Source organism: Lacerta agilis, chromosome 8 (assembly GCF_009819535.1).
Source record: "Lacerta agilis isolate rLacAgi1 chromosome 8, rLacAgi1.pri, whole genome shotgun sequence".
Taxonomy (NCBI): Eukaryota; Metazoa; Chordata; class Lepidosauria; order Squamata; family Lacertidae; genus Lacerta; species Lacerta agilis.
Window position 1 is genome coordinate 7,830,315 of NC_046319.1, and position 16,263 is coordinate 7,846,577.

Below are 16,263 nucleotides of genomic sequence, written 5' to 3' on the forward strand. Positions count from 1 at the left end.
CAGTTGGTTGTTTTCAGGGTTCCACAAGAGTCTTTGCTGTTTTCCTATTCAGCAATACAAAACATTACAAAAGGCACAATCTGTCATAAAACATGCTTTATGATACGTTTCCTTCTCTTATCATAACACAATATAAATAACAAAACTTTTGGTCTGAGAGTGTGCTCTGAGAGCTTTTGGTTGGTGCTTTGGATAGTTGATGGCCCGAGAACCACTGCTTTGGGTTTTCTGATGGAAGAAAGGTGGGGTGTAAATGTAATAAAATTGGCAGTTCTCTGAATATCATGTTTGTTGAAAGCTGGCTGTGTTTTGTTCATTACTGGAAGAGATATGGATGAATATTATTTTTGTAAATTACGGAATATACGTAATAAATCTAACTTATTGAAATACATTTTATACTATATTCATATCCTACATTGTAAAATAGTACATTAAAGACTCTTACACTTATTATTGGCCTGAGTATTCATGATTCATGAGAGCTGGACCATAAAGAAGGCTGATGGCCAAAGAATTGATGCTTTTGAATTACGGGGCTGGAGGAGACTCTTGAGAGTCCCATGGACTGCAAGAAGATCAAACCTATCCATTCTTAAGGAAATCAGCCCTGAGTGCTCACTGGAAGGACAGATCCTGAAGCTGAAGCTCCAATACTTTGGCCACCTCATGAGAAGAGAAGATTCCCTGGAAAAGACCCTGATGTTGGGAAAGATGGAGGGCACAAGGAGAAGGGGACGGCAGAGGATGAGATGGTTGGACAGTGTTCTCGAAGCTACCAACATGAGTCTGACCAAACTGCGGGAGGCAGTGGAAGACAGGAATGCCTGGCGTGCTCTGGTCCATTTGGTCACGAAGAGTCGGAAACGACTAAACAACAATTCATTATCGAGAGTAGATTTTATCAGATATATGAAGTTAGAAAGTTAGTCAGATATAGGTGTAAGGACAAGTTCAAGCAGTGGAGCCAAATGGCAAAAAGTACGGACTGCAGCAATTCTGCTACAGCTTCCATGCATGCAAATAAAGTCTGGAAATCATTCTTATCAGGCGCTGGTAACAGAACCACCCAGATTTGCAAAATAGGAAAAACAACATGCAAGTATGGAAAGGGTGCCAACCATAGAAATGCTGCTGTCTAGAGCGCCATGTGGAGACTTTCCGCCAAGAGCGGAAATATCAGAATTCGAGACTGCGCGCCCTTCTACTCTCTGCTGTCTCTATGGTCATTGTAGGCGGCGTCCCTTTTCCTCCACAGTGGGCGGGATCCGCCGCCGCCGCCGATGCGTCGCGGGCGTGTGACGCGCTAGTGGCTGCGACGCTTTGCTCTGTGTGGCTCTCCCTCCCAGGCCCTGAATGCGGCCGGGCCCGGGTTGGTTTCTGCTCCCCACCTCCCGGGCCGGGCTCCCCGTGAGGCGAAGGGGCCCCATGTGAGAAAGGCGGAGACGGAAAGATGACCTCGAGGAGGTGAGCGGGGAAGTACGGCAGGCCCCTCCCCTCCGCTCTTCCTGTGGGGGAAGGGTGCTTGGCCCCTCCCCATCGCTGTTGCCATGGGGACAGGTGGGGTAGCCCCAATCCCTCAGGTCTTTAGTGGGGTGGGATGAGGTGGGGGGGCGGCCTTTCCTTTGCTGCAGAACAGACTATACGGGGGACGGGGGGGGGCGGAGAAGCAGAGGGGCTCCTTCCCCCTGCAGTGAAAACAGCCCCCAGTTCAGGCCTGGCGAAGAGATTTTAAAGCTCCTGACTGGGGGGCGGGGAGAGTCCCAATGAACCCTGGGAACTGTAGGTTACCCAGGGTGCTGGGAATTGTAGCTCTCGCTGTGTGTTTGGACTTACGGTTCCCAGGATTCCTTTTGGGGGCGGGGGAAGTCATGGTGTGCTTGCTTTGAATGTGTGCTGGATGTGGGTCAGCAGCCAGACCCCTTCGCCAAGTCTTGACTCGCTGCAGAGATTTGTGGGGACTGTGTGTAGAGGAGGGAGAGGACTTTGGAGGCCAGGAACACCGATGTTCCCAGAACATATAAGCCAGGGGCTTTACAAGGCTTAAAGGTTCACGGGCAGCCAAGCAACCCATGTCCCAAGGAAAGGTGGCTTTGGGAATCTACATCCTCTCTCATCTTTTGCATAATTCAGTGTGCTCTTATTACTTCACCTTTCACTACTACACCATACATTAAAAGTTTCCCTCTTAGCAAACTACAGTTCCCATGATTCTTTGGGGGGGGGAATAATGTGTTTTAAATGTGTGTTGGATGTGCTTTAAATGTATGGTGCAGATCTGCCATTCTTCTTCACAAAAAAGCTCCCCACTGCAAGATGTGACTATCAACTTTAAATGTCTATGGCTGCTCTTTGCTCTCTTGTTTTTGTAATGTGATTGGCTGTTTTGTTTTTGATCCTTCTTCGTGCAATGCATTACTAATTTGTGGGATTTTAAACTTTGAATCTGTATCTAGCTGTATTGTTGTGCTGGATGTTTTCTGTGTTTTACATATTTCCCAGAAGCCCTAAAAGGTAGGGTAGAAATGTGTTAATAAAATTTCCCACTGCCAGATGGGGTGGTGACCACTAGCTGTAGAAGGGGATTTTAGGCAAATTAAGACCTGAAGAAGAACCCTGCAAAAGCTCACCTAGTCAAGCATCCTACTCTCATAATGGCCAGCCAGATGCCTTGAACAATTTGGAATGTGTCATTGAACTGTGATAGTGCCTCTCGCTTGCCTGTTATTGGAGTGTTGAAAACTCAGACTTTTGTATTGCTGGAATGTTGCCTACTGTACAAAGGTATCCTGTTCTTGCAGTGGCCAGACAGATGTTTCTGGACAGCCTGAGCGCAACAGCATTCTCCCAGCTTGTCATTCTCAGCAACTAGTGTTCAGAGGCATGTTGCCTCCAACAGTGAAGTTAGAACATAGCTATTATAACTGTTTTTTGATATCCTTACAAGTTGGTAGCCATCACTACCTCTTGTAATGAATTTCATAGTTTTAACTATGTGATGTGCGAAGAAGCTCCTACTTTTGACCTCATTGGACAGCCCTAAGTTCTCATGTTATGAGAACTGGATAAACACTTTCTCCACACATTATTTCAGTGATGGCTGTGTGAAATTTCCAGGTTCAGAGGCAGACTATCCCTGAATGTCAGTTGTTGGAGGACAACAGAGATAGTGCTCATGCCCTGCTTTGTCTTGTGGTTATCTTTCTGCCTAAGAGAAGTGGGTTGATGCACCAGGAACGGCTTTGGTCTGATCCTTCAGGGCTGCTGTTAGAGTCTTATGGGCAAATGAGAACAGTGGCCAGACATCTTGGTCGCAAGTGGTTGAAAGCCAGGTGCAAAATGTGCCTGACGTCTGGCTCGTTTCAAACACCTCTCTCTACTATAATTTGTCAGTTTTGTGTTCCATACCCTTCTGGTCACATTTTTTGATTGGACATTATCTCAGTTCCTTTTAAATACTAGTTCTACTCCAGCAGTGCCAAGCATATTCATTTTTAATTCCCAATTTTGTTTTATTGATAAGAGCCCTTTGTATTTCCTTATATTCCCCATTATAGGCGCGGTATAACCTGTCATATATTTGATTACATTAGCAAATTCTTTCAAAAAATGCTTCCTGCAGGCCCACCATCACTTTCTTCTTCTCTGTATTTGTAAAATGGCATAGCCCACCTCAGACCCTAGAATTAGGGTGGTATATCAGCCTTAAATGAGTGTCTGACGTCTGAGTGCTGTTGTTCCGATCACATTTCCGGAACCACTTGGCATAACTTGTTGGCCTACGGCTGACTTGATACACCCCCAAATCCTTCTATTTTTGGCCAGTGACAAAATGCCGCTTCCCACTTTGAGCCAAATATACCTGGAGCCCCAGATAGCCTCGGGACAAAAGTTACAAATAGAGCTGCCGGAACTCCCATTCTTCCTCTGGGTTCCATTAGATGGGTTGAGTTTGGGTCTTTTTATGGTCTCTGCTTCAGGTTTTCAAAATGGCTCCTTTTAAATCCCACAGCCAAGCCCCCACAAAGTTCTGTGACAGCCATTAAGATTTTGCCAGGTGCTGTTAGCTTTCATTTCATAATCTGTGAAATGGAAAAATGTTGCTGGTGGGCTGTGATGGTGGGTGGTAGAAGGTCAGAGGAAAAGAGGTATTGAAAAAGAATGGGCAGTGTAGGGAATGGTGAGAAGTGATTTTCAAGCTGCCCCCTGCCCCTCACAGCTCTAGCCTCCTCCCTTCCTGAAGCCAAAGACTCACTTAGTCTGTGATGCTCCACCTGCAGTGGAGCCCCATTTTGCATCAACTTGCTGTATCAGAAGTCTTGAAGGCCACAGAGGACATTGGGGAATTTCCAAGGTGAAGAGTTTGGATTTGGTATCCTGCTTTATCACTACCCTAAGGAGTCTCAAAGCGGCTAACCATCTCCTTTCCCTTCCTCCCCCACAACAAACACTCTGTGAGGTGAGTGGGGCTGAGAGACTTCAAAGAAGTGTGAGTAGCCCAAGGTCACCCAGCAGCTGCATGTGGAGGAGTGGGGACGTGAACCCGGTTCACCAGATTACGAGTCTACTGCTCTTAACCACTGAGAAGCCTTTGCCAACCTGGTGGCCTCCCGTCAGCCTGGTGGGAGTTGTAGTCCAGGTTGGCAAAGACTGATGCTGAGCACTGGTAGATTGGTTGTGATGGGCAAGCTGAAGCTTGCCTGCTGTTGCTGATTCCTTTTTTTCATCAAGGAATGTCTGGTGAGGTTTTATGGAATGTGGTTTTGACCAGTTCAGATTAATATTTCCAACCGCAGTTTGTGCTACCCATGGTTTACACTTCATTTTTGAAAGCTGCCCTGAGAACGTTTCTGCCTAAAGGGTGGGATAGAAATGCTATAAATAAATTAACAAACAAACAAATAATTATGATTGATTTAAACTATGGTTTGTGGTCCATGTGGCTTGAATAGTTTCACTCTTCGTTCCACGAGGATCCCTGGATACTTTTTAAATGAGGTTTTTATTATCTCCCCCAATAAAACAGTAAAATAGCAGCTACAAAAAATACAAATTGAAAAAGTAGAATAGGGAGTCCTCTCTTGAAAGTAATTCTTAGCCCTTACCACCCACAGAAGTTCTTACCTGAAATCTTTCCTTTCTCCTCCCAGCCTCTCACCCTGGGAGGCCGTCATTTTCCTGTCTCTCACCCAGGGCCCTCCTTCAGCTACCTGCCACCCCCAGGAGTATACAATCTTAGAACCTTAATAAAGACCTCAGACATAGGACTGCAAAGAAAGAAGGAAATGGATAGTAAGAAGAGACGAAAGAGAGAAAGAAAATAAGCTTTAAAAGACCAAAGAAAAAGAAACATTTGAGAAAGATACAAAAACAAAACTTCTGATTTTACATCTGCCAGTTACATAAAAAAGAGGAGTATTTAAATCATTCAATCCATGCTAACACCTGTCTTCTCCACTTTCTTTTATTTGCTTCAAGTCACGATGTCTCAGAATCATTCATTTCTTTTCCCCATGAAAAGTCCAAGATCCACTGTCAAGGTATCAGCTTCTGAGGGTGGAACATTTCAAACAGTTTGGGTTAACGCTAAACCACCCCTTGCCCCAAAGGACTGCAAGCCAACTTCGGGGGCTGTGGCTTCAGATCCTGGTTTGGCATACCTGTTTACAAGTCATTCCCCGCCCACCCCTGATGGTGCTGGTTCAAAAATCAAGAGAAACCATAGATTGGTTTTAAATCTGAAGCAATTCCACTGAACTGGTGGAAGCCCAAGACAAGTGGGGTAGAAAGGAAGAGAGAAGAACCGGGGGGGGGGGCAGGGAGCACACATAGCTAGTGTGGAGTTCCCTGTGCGATTCGATTTGCATGAATTTCTTGGTAGTATTTTTTTAAAAAACTAGGGTTCTTGCTGGCCTCCCCCACTTCCAAAATCTAAATCTAGATTGTAAGTTCATCAGGGCAGGGACCTGGTGCTTTATTCTCTTGCTCTAAGCCAGGCTTCCTCAACCTCGGCCCTCCAGATGTTTTTGGCTACAAATGATCCCTAGCTCGCAGTACCAGTGGTCAGGGATGATGGGAACTGTAGTCTCAAAACATCTGGGGGGGCAAGGTTGAGGAAGCGTGCTCTAAGCACTGCACAAATACTTTGGTGGCAGTATATAAATATCTTAATTACCAATGATAATAGCTCATTAGGCTTTTCAGGAATCTTGAGTTTTTGCCCCAGGGTGGGAAGTGGAGCCTGAGCCAAAATGTTGGCTTAGTTAGCCGTATTTCTAAAAATAAGTCAGACAACCCTGACAGCATAGGCGGCAAATGCTGGGTGAAAGGTGCTGTTTGTGTGGAGGCCTTCGCTGGCAAGGTGCTATATTAGTCACGGGAAAGGATGGTTGTGGGTGGCTAAGAGGATATATGGAGGGCATTTGCAAGGTATTCCCAGGCTGGGATGGTGTTGAGTCTCTGCGAAGTCTGCCAGCTCAATGCTTCAGAGGAATCCTCCGGAGCTGAACCTTCTCAAGGCAGGAGTGGATTCCCCATCAGCTTTCGCGGCTGCGTTTGTGAAGCATGAGGTTATACCTTCCCTATTGGTTTGTCTTACTCTTGTTTGAAGTCTCGGTTGGCAATGCAAATCCTTTTCATGGGACTCCTCCCACAAATGAAAGTCTTATAACTTGGAAAGAGAGAGAAGGGAGATTTCCCCCCTTTGTGGAACAACCGCATAGTCTTGCCATTTCATTTACTTTACTCAGGCATGCAAACAGCTGCTCGCCTGTGGTGATCAGGTGCCGCCTGCAGGCAAACAGACTGGAGCATTTGTAAATGGCAAGAGGGCTGGCTCTCTTTCCTTCCAGGTTATCAGCGCGCCATGGATAACGCAAAAGTAAAGGAAGGGCCACGCTGCGGTTGGCAGCACAATGCTTTGCATGTAGAAGCACCTGGGTTCAATCCCTGGCATCTCAGGTAGGGCTGGGGAAGGCTCTGGTCTGGAATGCTGGAGCACTGCTGCCGGTCAGTGTAGACAATATTGCGCCAGATGGGCCACAAGCATATTCAATGTGTGAAGAATATGTTTGTGTTTTAAGAGGAGTAGTAGCTTATGAGGATTTGGTCGGTTTTGCTAATGACTTAGATTTCTAAAACACTGCTTTTTTTTTTTTGCTGGGGGACACCAAATTCTTTCTCTTTTTAGATGGTTTCACCCAAATATTACTGGAGTGGAGGCAGAGAACCTCCTGCTGACACGAGGAGTAGATGGCAGCTTTCTGGCCCGGCCCAGCAAGAGCAACCCTGGGGACTTCACCCTTTCAGTTCGGTGAGTCACTTATGAGAGAGAGTTTTGCATGCAGGAGATCCTAGGATCAGTCAATGTGATCTCCATTTGACAACCTTACTAAGACCTCTTTCATCAGGTGATTGGCCTAGAGTGTATGTATGCAAATATAGTCATAGTTTCATTGTGTAGTGAACCAGCAACCCCTTTCTTCTCTCCCTTTGGAGGTTGAGAAGCCCAGTTTCAGAGGAGGGCAGAGAAGCAGGAGGAGGGAGCCTGCCCTGAGTTCAGAGGCCTTGGACAGCTGCTGCCAATCAGATAATTTAGATAAGGGGTGGGAAACCTGCAGCCTTCCCAGTGTGGCTGGATTCCTGCATTGCAGGGGGTCGGTCTTGATGACCCTCGGGGTCCCTTCCAACTCTACAATTTTTGTTTTCATTCTATGAACATACTTCAACGCTAATTGCAGGACGATCATCTTTGTTGTTAGTACCCAAAAGACCTGTAGAACCTTGGGAAAAGGTGAAAGGCACTTGCTTTTTGCCACTCTGGCTCACTGCAGGCAGTGCGTTTAAAAACAAAAGCAGAAGACAGCGGCAATAAGAGATATACAAAAACAGAAAACAAAAGCGGAATGGAAATACGTGGAAGAATATTTAAAAAAAGGTTTGAAAACGGAACTAATGATTTGCTTAGATTAAGTTACGCACGTGGGAGATTTAATATATATATATATATATATATATATATATATATATATATATATATATATGGTTGCTGTTTTTTGTTCGTTTGTAAGAATGAGAGTAACTAAATTATCAGTTAGAGTAATGAAATGAGTATTATACTAAGAAAACCGTTGTAGAAGCAATATGAAGTCATATTTTAAAGTTGATGTATAATTGGAAAGAGATTATTGTAAATTTATGTTTATTATTTGTGTGATGAAAGATTTTTTGTTTTGTTTTATGTTTGAAATCCTTTTTTTTAAAGAAACACAAATTTAATAAAGACTTATTTTAATATTTAAAAAATATAAAAATAAAAATAAAAACAAAAGCAGAAGACACAGGCACTGAGCTCAGCTTGGTGCCCCAAGCGGCCACCTCCTTGCCCACATCCAAGGCCAGCCCTGACAGGGAGAGATGGGTCTGACTGCATACAAGGCAGCTCCATGTGATCGTATATGCGTTCTTATAAGTCGGCTTTCTTGGTGTCTCCAACCAGGCGGAATGGAGCAGTCACTCACATCAAGATCCAGAATACAGGCGACTACTACGACCTCTATGGAGGGGAAAAGTTTGCCACCTTGGCAGAGCTGGTGCAGTATTACATGGAACATCATGGGCAGCTCAAGGAGAAGAACGGCGACGTGATCGAGCTGAAGTATCCGCTCAACTGTGCTGACCCCACGTCTGAAAGGTGAGAAAGCCGGGAGTTGTGCGAGGAGGCGACCGTGCAGGCTGCCGTGCGAGCAGCATCCCGTACGGACTGCGCATGTGCATTATCCCGTACGGACTGCTCATGTGCGACATCCCATATGGAGTGAGCATGCACGGCAGCCTTACAATTGCCGTGCGAGAGGCAGCCCATACGGACGCCCGTATGTACAGCGCATGAGAGCGGCAACCCGTACGAACTGTGTGCGTCCTCAGCTGCTTTACAGCTGGGGGGAGGCAGGGGCCATCTTGCCCCCCCTGAGTGGCACCTGGGGCAAACCGCCCCCCACTTCGTACGCCCCTGGCGTCAAGGTAGCCCCTGCAAGTTCTGGGTGTGGCCAGTCTTAGCATTGATGGTCTAGGTGCAAACAGGCCCGGGTTCCCCTTGAGTCAGGCCTACTGTTGAACCAAGCCGGTCACCAGCTTTACAGGGCTAGGAGAGATCCTGTTGCCCTCTTGGGTCATCTGATCCCTCCTTAGTGAAGCTGCAGGACCACCCTTTGGCCACATGCAGTGGTGGCTCTGCAGCGCAGCAGAACTCAGGCGGTAGCTCCCCCTGCTTATGCACTGCCTTTTCACCTTGCTTTTATGCCCTTTAAAATATTTTTGGCTGTACAGTAAGCCCGCAGCTTACATACATTAAACTTGTGTGCATTCAGCTTTACGTGCTTGGCAAACAAATAATTTTTTTTAAAGAGAGGACGGGTGCCTGGGAAAAAAGACTTCGGCAATTCCATCTCCCATCAAACCCTGTGTGTTTTGACAATATGTGATTTTGGCTTTAGGCGCAGTCCCCGGAACGTAACCGCCCCGCCCCCCAGTAACTTGTGGGCTTACTGTAATTTAGCTGTTTCCTAAAATTGATGTACCACTTGATTGTGATTTGCAAGAAGGAAAAGAGAATAAAATTATCAGTAAAAACAATTAAAAATCAAGTTATTTAAATAAAATAAAACCAGTGATAAACAGAAAACAGATTAAGAAGAGTTTGGATTAAAACAAGTGTATGTGAATAGGCCTGCCTAAAAATGTTTTTGGCAGGCGCTGAAAGAAGTACAGCAAAGGTGGCTGCCTGATGTCAACAGGCAGGGAGTTCCAAAGTGTATGTGCCAACACACTAAAAGATTGCTTTCTTACAAACGCAGAGTGAGTATTATGTGGCACCTGTAACAGGGCCAGTTCTGCAGATTGAAGCGATGGAGCGAGCCTATGTGGAGCAAGCCCATCTGGCACATAAATGGGTCCCAAGTTGTTAATGGTTTTGTATATTAATAGCAACACATTGAACTTTGCCTGCTAACAAAACAGCAACCGGTGCAGGTCTCTGGGCAGAGGTGTTACATAAGAGTGAAGTGCGCCTTCCAGTTTCAGCGACCGCGTTTTAAAAGAAATGTATATTTAAAAGGCTTGTGCATCAGGTGTCATGAATTTGGGCACTTCTGCTTTGACCCCTACATCACACCCGTTTGTGGAACAGTTGCTGAGCGCTGGGTTCGAAATTAGCAGGGTGCCAGGCGCATATTGCGCCTAAAGATTCTCCATTTGCAAGCACCTCCAAATGTCTGGGTGCCATTTTTTAGTGCCTGGCCCATGCTCAAGGATTACTGAAATGTATGTGATTTGAAGCCTCGAAGTATATGTTAAGGATAGACAATCTGTTAAGGAGTTTAACAATAAAGAATAGAGTATTTTGAAAACAGAACTATGATACCAATATTTTTATTGTAAACACCAAATTAAACATGCATCAACAATTTCTGCTAAAAATGTGTCATGTGAATTGCATCTCTCCCCCCCCACCCCGGTGGCGACTAGACATTCTGTTTTGGCGCTCACAACCCAGGTCCTAGAAGCCATTTGGCTCCCAGCTTTTCTATCCCAGTTTCTAACACTGGCCGAGTGCAGGCAACCAATGTGTTGGCCAGATGCGACTCACCTCGTTTTGCTGCCTTTCCAAAGGTGGTTTCATGGGCATCTTTCTGGAAAAGAAGCGGAGAAGCTGTTGACAGAAAAAGGGAAACACGGGAGTTTTCTTGTCCGCGAGAGCCAGAGCCACCCTGGAGACTTTGTCCTTTCCGTTCGGACGGGGGATGATAAAGGAGAGAGCAACGATGGGAAGTCCAAAGTGACGCATGTCATGATCCGGTGCCAGGTAAAGGAATGAGGATGTGGGTTAGGCAAAGAAGCTGTAAGCCTGGAGGAGCAATTTCTGGGTGTGCTTTAATGTAGGTGGAAAGTTTGCATTCTGGTTCTCTGCATCTAATTACAGTGGTGCCCCGCTAGACGAAAATAATTCGTTCTGCGAAAATTTTCGTCTAGCGGGTTTTTCGTCTTGCAGAGCGGCAATGACAGCCGCGTTCGGCAAAACGAAAGAAAAAAAAAGACGAAAATTTTTCGTCTTGCAAGGCAGCCCCATAGACTTTTTCGTCTAGCGGGGCAGCCTTCCGCTAGACGAATGCCTTCGTCTAGCGAGTTTTTCGTCTAGCGAGGCATTCGTCTAGCGGGGCACCACTGTACAGTCAAACCTCGGTTCCCGAACGCCTCCATTTTGGAACGTTTCGGCTCCCGAACGCCGAAAACCCGGAAGTAAGTGTTCCGGTTTTCAAACGTTTTTCAGAACCCAAACTTCCAACACGGCTTTCACTTGAGCTCAAGAAGCCAATCGGAAAGCCACGCCTCAGTTGCCGAATGTTTCAGAAGTCGAATGGTCTTCCAGAATGGATTACGTTTGACAATCGAGATTTGACTGTAGTGGAGGATTTTTTACTGTATCCCCCCCCACCTCCATTTTTTTTTTTTTAATACAAGACAATCAAAAAGAAGCTAATCTAAAGAAAAGAAAATGCAGAGTCCTCTCTCGAAGGTAGCTCTTCGTACTTGTCTCACACAGAAAGCTCTCACCTGGGAGTTTTCCTTTCTTCTCTGAGCCTCCCTCCCTAGGAGATCTTTCACCCAGCATCCTTCACCGGCCATCCATCACCTTTGTGTGTGTATAATCCCAATAAAGACCCTAGGGCAGAGGAGGCCAAGGAAAACAAAAGAGAGAAGGAAAGAAACAAAGAATAATGAAGATAAGAGGAAAGAGAAAGAGAAAACCCCCCTCCTAAGAGGGCATCTTGAAAGAATAAAAATGTGCTTTTGTGTGTGTGCTGAGACTGGGGTTTTAGTCATATGCAGATTTATGCAGCCTGAATTGATTTTCTTGATAGATGGAAAATAATTTCTAAAAGTGACTGGCCTAGAATAAATTATGCAAATACCGGGCACCCGTGTGCATAGCTAACTAGCACCTGTCTCTTCTCCTTTCCTTCCAAGGATATGAAGTACGACGTTGGTGGAGGGGAGAGATTTGATTCCTTGACAGACCTTGTGGAGCATTACAAGAAGAACCCCATGGTGGAAACCCTGGGGACTGTCCTTCAACTGAAGCAGGTGAGAAGAAACGCTCCCGGTAATGAGCATTTTGGAGAGGGAAGGGCTCCAGTCCTCTGCAGTGGCCCTGGTGTGCGCGTGTGCCTGTGTGCTTTTGTTTGCAGAGTGAGCCCTTCCGTGTGGATCCCTTCCCTCTCCAGGCTTCTGATGCTTGGCAGGGCATTGCTTTGCATGCAGAAGGTCCCAGGTTCAGTCCCTGGCCTTTGATGGCTGGCTCCTTTCAGAGCACAGTATCAGTTGAAACTTAGTTTTTCTTTTACATCAGGGGTAGGCAACCTAAGGCCCGGGGGCCGGATCCGGCTCAATCGCCTTCTCAGTCCGGCCTGCGGATGGTCCGGGAATAAGCGTGTTTTTTCAGGAGTAGAATGTGCCCTTTTATTTAAAATGCATATCTGGGTTATTTGTGCGGCCTGCCTGGTGTTTTTACATGAGTAGAATGTGTGCTTTTATTTAAAATGCATCTCTGGGTTATTTGTGGGGCATAGGAATTCATTCATTTCCACCACCCCCACCCCCAAAAATATAGTCCAGCCCACCACATGGTCTGAGGGACGGTGGACCGGCCCACGGCTAAAAAATGTTGCTGACCCCTCTTTTACATTCATGGAGCATGCTCTTCTAAATGTATGTTTCCCCCTTGTTGCCCTGATCTTGACTTTGGAGAAAGGGCTATAAATGTTGCCACCAGAAGTCAATGTAAAGGCCAGGTGCCACAATGCCCCCCCCCAAAAGCTTTGCTTACAGCCCCCAACCTGGATGAATGGGTCTTGAATCCAAACTCTTGGAAATAGGTGCATCATTTGGAGCGCATGAACGTTTCCCGTACATTATGAACGGATGTTACATGGGGGCTCTGTCCCAGGGGTAGTGCATGTACACAAAAACGTCTGCGCTCACCTGCCTCTCTTTCTTCCTCCACCAGCCCCTCAACACCACCCGCATCAACGCGGCAGAGATCGAGAGCCGCGTCCGAGAACTGAGCAAGCTGGCAGAGACCACCGACAAAGTCAAACAAGGCTTCTGGGAAGAATTTGAGGTAAGCAGGGTCCTGTACCTCCACGGTCGGAGTCAGTAAGTGCTTCCGAATGCCATTTGCTGGAAACCACAAGAGGGGAGAGGGCTCTTGTGCTTGAATCTTGCTTGAGGGTTTTCCATTGGGGCATCTGGCTGGCCACCGTGAGAAGAAGATGGTGGACTAGAAGGGCCATTGGCCTGATAGTAGTAGTAGTAGTAATAATAATAATTAATAATAATAATAATTTTATTATTTATACTCCGCCCATCTGGCTGGGTTTCCCAAGCCACTCTGGGCAGCTTCCAACAGAATATTAAAATGCAATAGTCTATTAAACGTTAAAAGCTTCCCTAAGCAGGGCTGCCTTCAGATGTCTCCCAAAAGTCTGGTAGTTATTTTTCTCTTTGACATCTGGTGGGAGGGCGTTCCACAGGGCGGGTGCCACTACCGAGAAGGCCCTCTGCCTGGTTCCCTGTAACTTGGCTTCTTGCAGCGAGGGAACCGCCAGAAGGCCCTCGGCGCTGGACCTCAGTGTCTAGCCATTGACTCTTCTTAACTAAAAGTGTGGTGAGTGTGGAGCGTGTTTTGCGTGCATGTGTGATTTCACACATTGATTTGAACTTACCAGCTCGTTGCTTGGGCTGCAGCCAGTTTCTTGTGCACGTTAAATCTTTCAGTGCAACTCGGAACAATGGTTGTGAGTTGCTGTTAGAGTTTAGGCACTTCTGAGGAACGAACTTTGCCTCCCCGGGCTTTCTTTGCCTCTGGGTGAGGTTGCTGGTTTGTTGGTGGAAAGGTAAGAGCTTTCCATAGCATCGCTGGGACACCACTAGAGGGAGCCATGGCACCGATGGATTTCTCTGGGTTCTTCCTTCCTAAGGACTCGGTGGCTATCGCCCAGCTTGAGAGACCCACTAGGCATTTTGGTTTTCTGTGACCGAAAAAGGACCTTGTTTTTAAACCTGGCTAAGGAGCCAAACCAGGCCAGCTACGGTGCTACCTAGGAGCCCTTATGTGTGTTTTAACCTCTTGTTAGGGTTCAGCCCTGCCTAGAGCTGGAACCTGAGATGTCCTTGGTTGGGCAGCAGGACTCCCCCACCCCTAATAATAATAATAATAATAATAATAATAATAATTAATAAATATTTATACCCAGCCCATCCTCTGGACAGCTCCCAACAGATTAAAAACAGAACAAAACAACAAACATTAAAAACTTCCGTAAACAGGGCTGCCTTCATCTAGCTTCTAAAAGTCAGATAGTTGTTTATTTCCTTGACATTTGATTGGAGGGCATTCCACAGTAGCTCTCTGCATTGCTAACTACCCCAAAGGACTGTTGGATCCAGACTTCCCTGCCACAGGACCCTGCACTCGCAGCCTGGTGACTAGTCGGTTCTCAGGTGCCCTCCTCCAAACCCAGCCAGAATCTTCCCCGGGGCCAAAGCAGTTTCAAGGCCATTGGCAAAGCACTTGGCTAGCTGCCTGTGAGGGCTTGAAAGTTATATGGCTGCCGAGAACATATAACACCGGTCCTGAAAGACCTACATTGGCTCCCAGTATGTTTCCGAGCACAATTCAAAGTGTTGGTGCTGACCTTGAAAGCCCTAAACGGCCTCGGTCCTGTGTACCTGAAGGGAGTGTCTCCACCCCCATCGTTCAGCCTGGATACTGAGGTCCAGCCCTGAGGGCCTTCTGGCGGTTCCCTATTTGTGAGAAGTGAGGTTACAGGGAACCAGGCAGAGGGCCTTCTTGGTAGTGGCGCCTGCCCTGTGGAACGCCCTCCCATCAGATGTCAAAGAAATAAACAACTATCTGACTTTTAGAAGACACCTGAAGGTAGTCCTGTTTAGGGAAGTTTTCAATTTTTGAAGCTTTATTATGTTTTAATGTTCTGTTGGGAGCCGTCCTGAGTGGCTGGGGAAGCCTGGCCAGATGGGTGGGGTATGATGATGACACTATAAACAGAACCTACTTGATCAGGCCAAAGGCCCACGAAGTCCAGCATCCTGTTCTCACTGTAGCTAACAGCTGCCCTAATGGGAAACTGGCAAGTGAGAACAAGCGCAGGAGCACTTCCCCTCCCCTGGCTTCCGGCAACTGGTATTCACAAGCATTACTGCCTCCGACCATGGAGGCAGAGTGCAACCATCATGACTAGTAGCTGTTGACAGCCGCCTTCGCTGTCCATTTGTCCAGTCCTCATTTAAAGGGATCCTACTTGGTGCCCATCAGTGCCTCCTGGGGGAGCGATTGCCGCAGTTTACCTACAGTGGACGCTTGGGTTGCGAACGCAATCCGTGCGGGAGGCGCGTTCGCAACCCGCAGTGTTTGCAACCCGCGCTGCTGCATCTGTGCATGCGCGTGGCGAAATTCGGCGCTTCTGCACATTCGCAAAGCTTGATATAGTGCTTCTGCGCGAGCACCGAAACCTGGAAGTAACCCGTTCTGTTACTTCTGGTTTCTGGGTTCTGCGCACTGCGCAACCCGCAATCATGCAACCTGAAGAGGCCGTAACCCGAGGTATGACTGTATACACGGTGTGAAACTTTCGTCCTTGGTGCCCTGTGTTCTGCTGGTTTGGAATACAGGCTGCTTTGCAAAACGTTAACATTGCCGTAAATCCTTTCTCGGTAGACTTTGGGTTGTCATCGGCCTCCGTGGAATTCTAGAAAACGCTCAGCGTCGGTTCACGGCCGTGGTTATCCAGCTGCTGCTTACAAGGCTCTTGTAATCAGGGTCCACCCTCATCCCCGCTGGGATATTCATAGTGGCATCTTTCTTTGGCACTTGCCTTTGGGTCTTTGGCCCATGATGGGCGGGGTGGGCACGTCCTGGTGAATTTCTACGACTAGAATTGAAGATTCCATCACTAGAGACTCTCTTATGGAAACAAATATTTACCTACTGGTTAACTCTTTGGCATAGATTACCCAGCCATTATCTCGTCCAATGTCTTTGGCGTGACGAATTTGCAAACCCTTGGACTGGGAAAATCCACGCCAAACTTCTGTCTTTTGGAATCTCTCCTTTAGACTCGCTTAACTTAGACCTTGCTTCAGCGAAAAGATTAATCAAACAAAGATTGGACGATTTGGAGTTACAGC

At 46.8% G+C, this 16,263-nt stretch overlaps 1 protein-coding gene across 1 annotated transcript in view; it reads left to right on the top strand.

Annotated features, from left to right (window-relative positions):
• The first annotated feature begins 1,286 nt into the window (after window positions 1–1,286).
• PTPN11 (protein tyrosine phosphatase non-receptor type 11) overlaps window positions 1,287–16,263 on the top strand; it is a 29,761-nt gene continuing 14,784 nt past the window's right edge. The window contains exons 1-6 of the mRNA XM_033159290.1: window positions 1,287–1,467; window positions 7,190–7,312; window positions 8,498–8,692; window positions 10,669–10,861; window positions 12,025–12,141; window positions 13,064–13,177. Coding sequence (XP_033015181.1) covers window positions 1,454–1,467; window positions 7,190–7,312; window positions 8,498–8,692; window positions 10,669–10,861; window positions 12,025–12,141; window positions 13,064–13,177 — 756 coding nt within the window. The 5' untranslated portion in view covers window positions 1,287–1,453. The remainder of the gene's footprint in view (window positions 1,468–7,189; window positions 7,313–8,497; window positions 8,693–10,668; window positions 10,862–12,024; window positions 12,142–13,063; window positions 13,178–16,263) is intronic.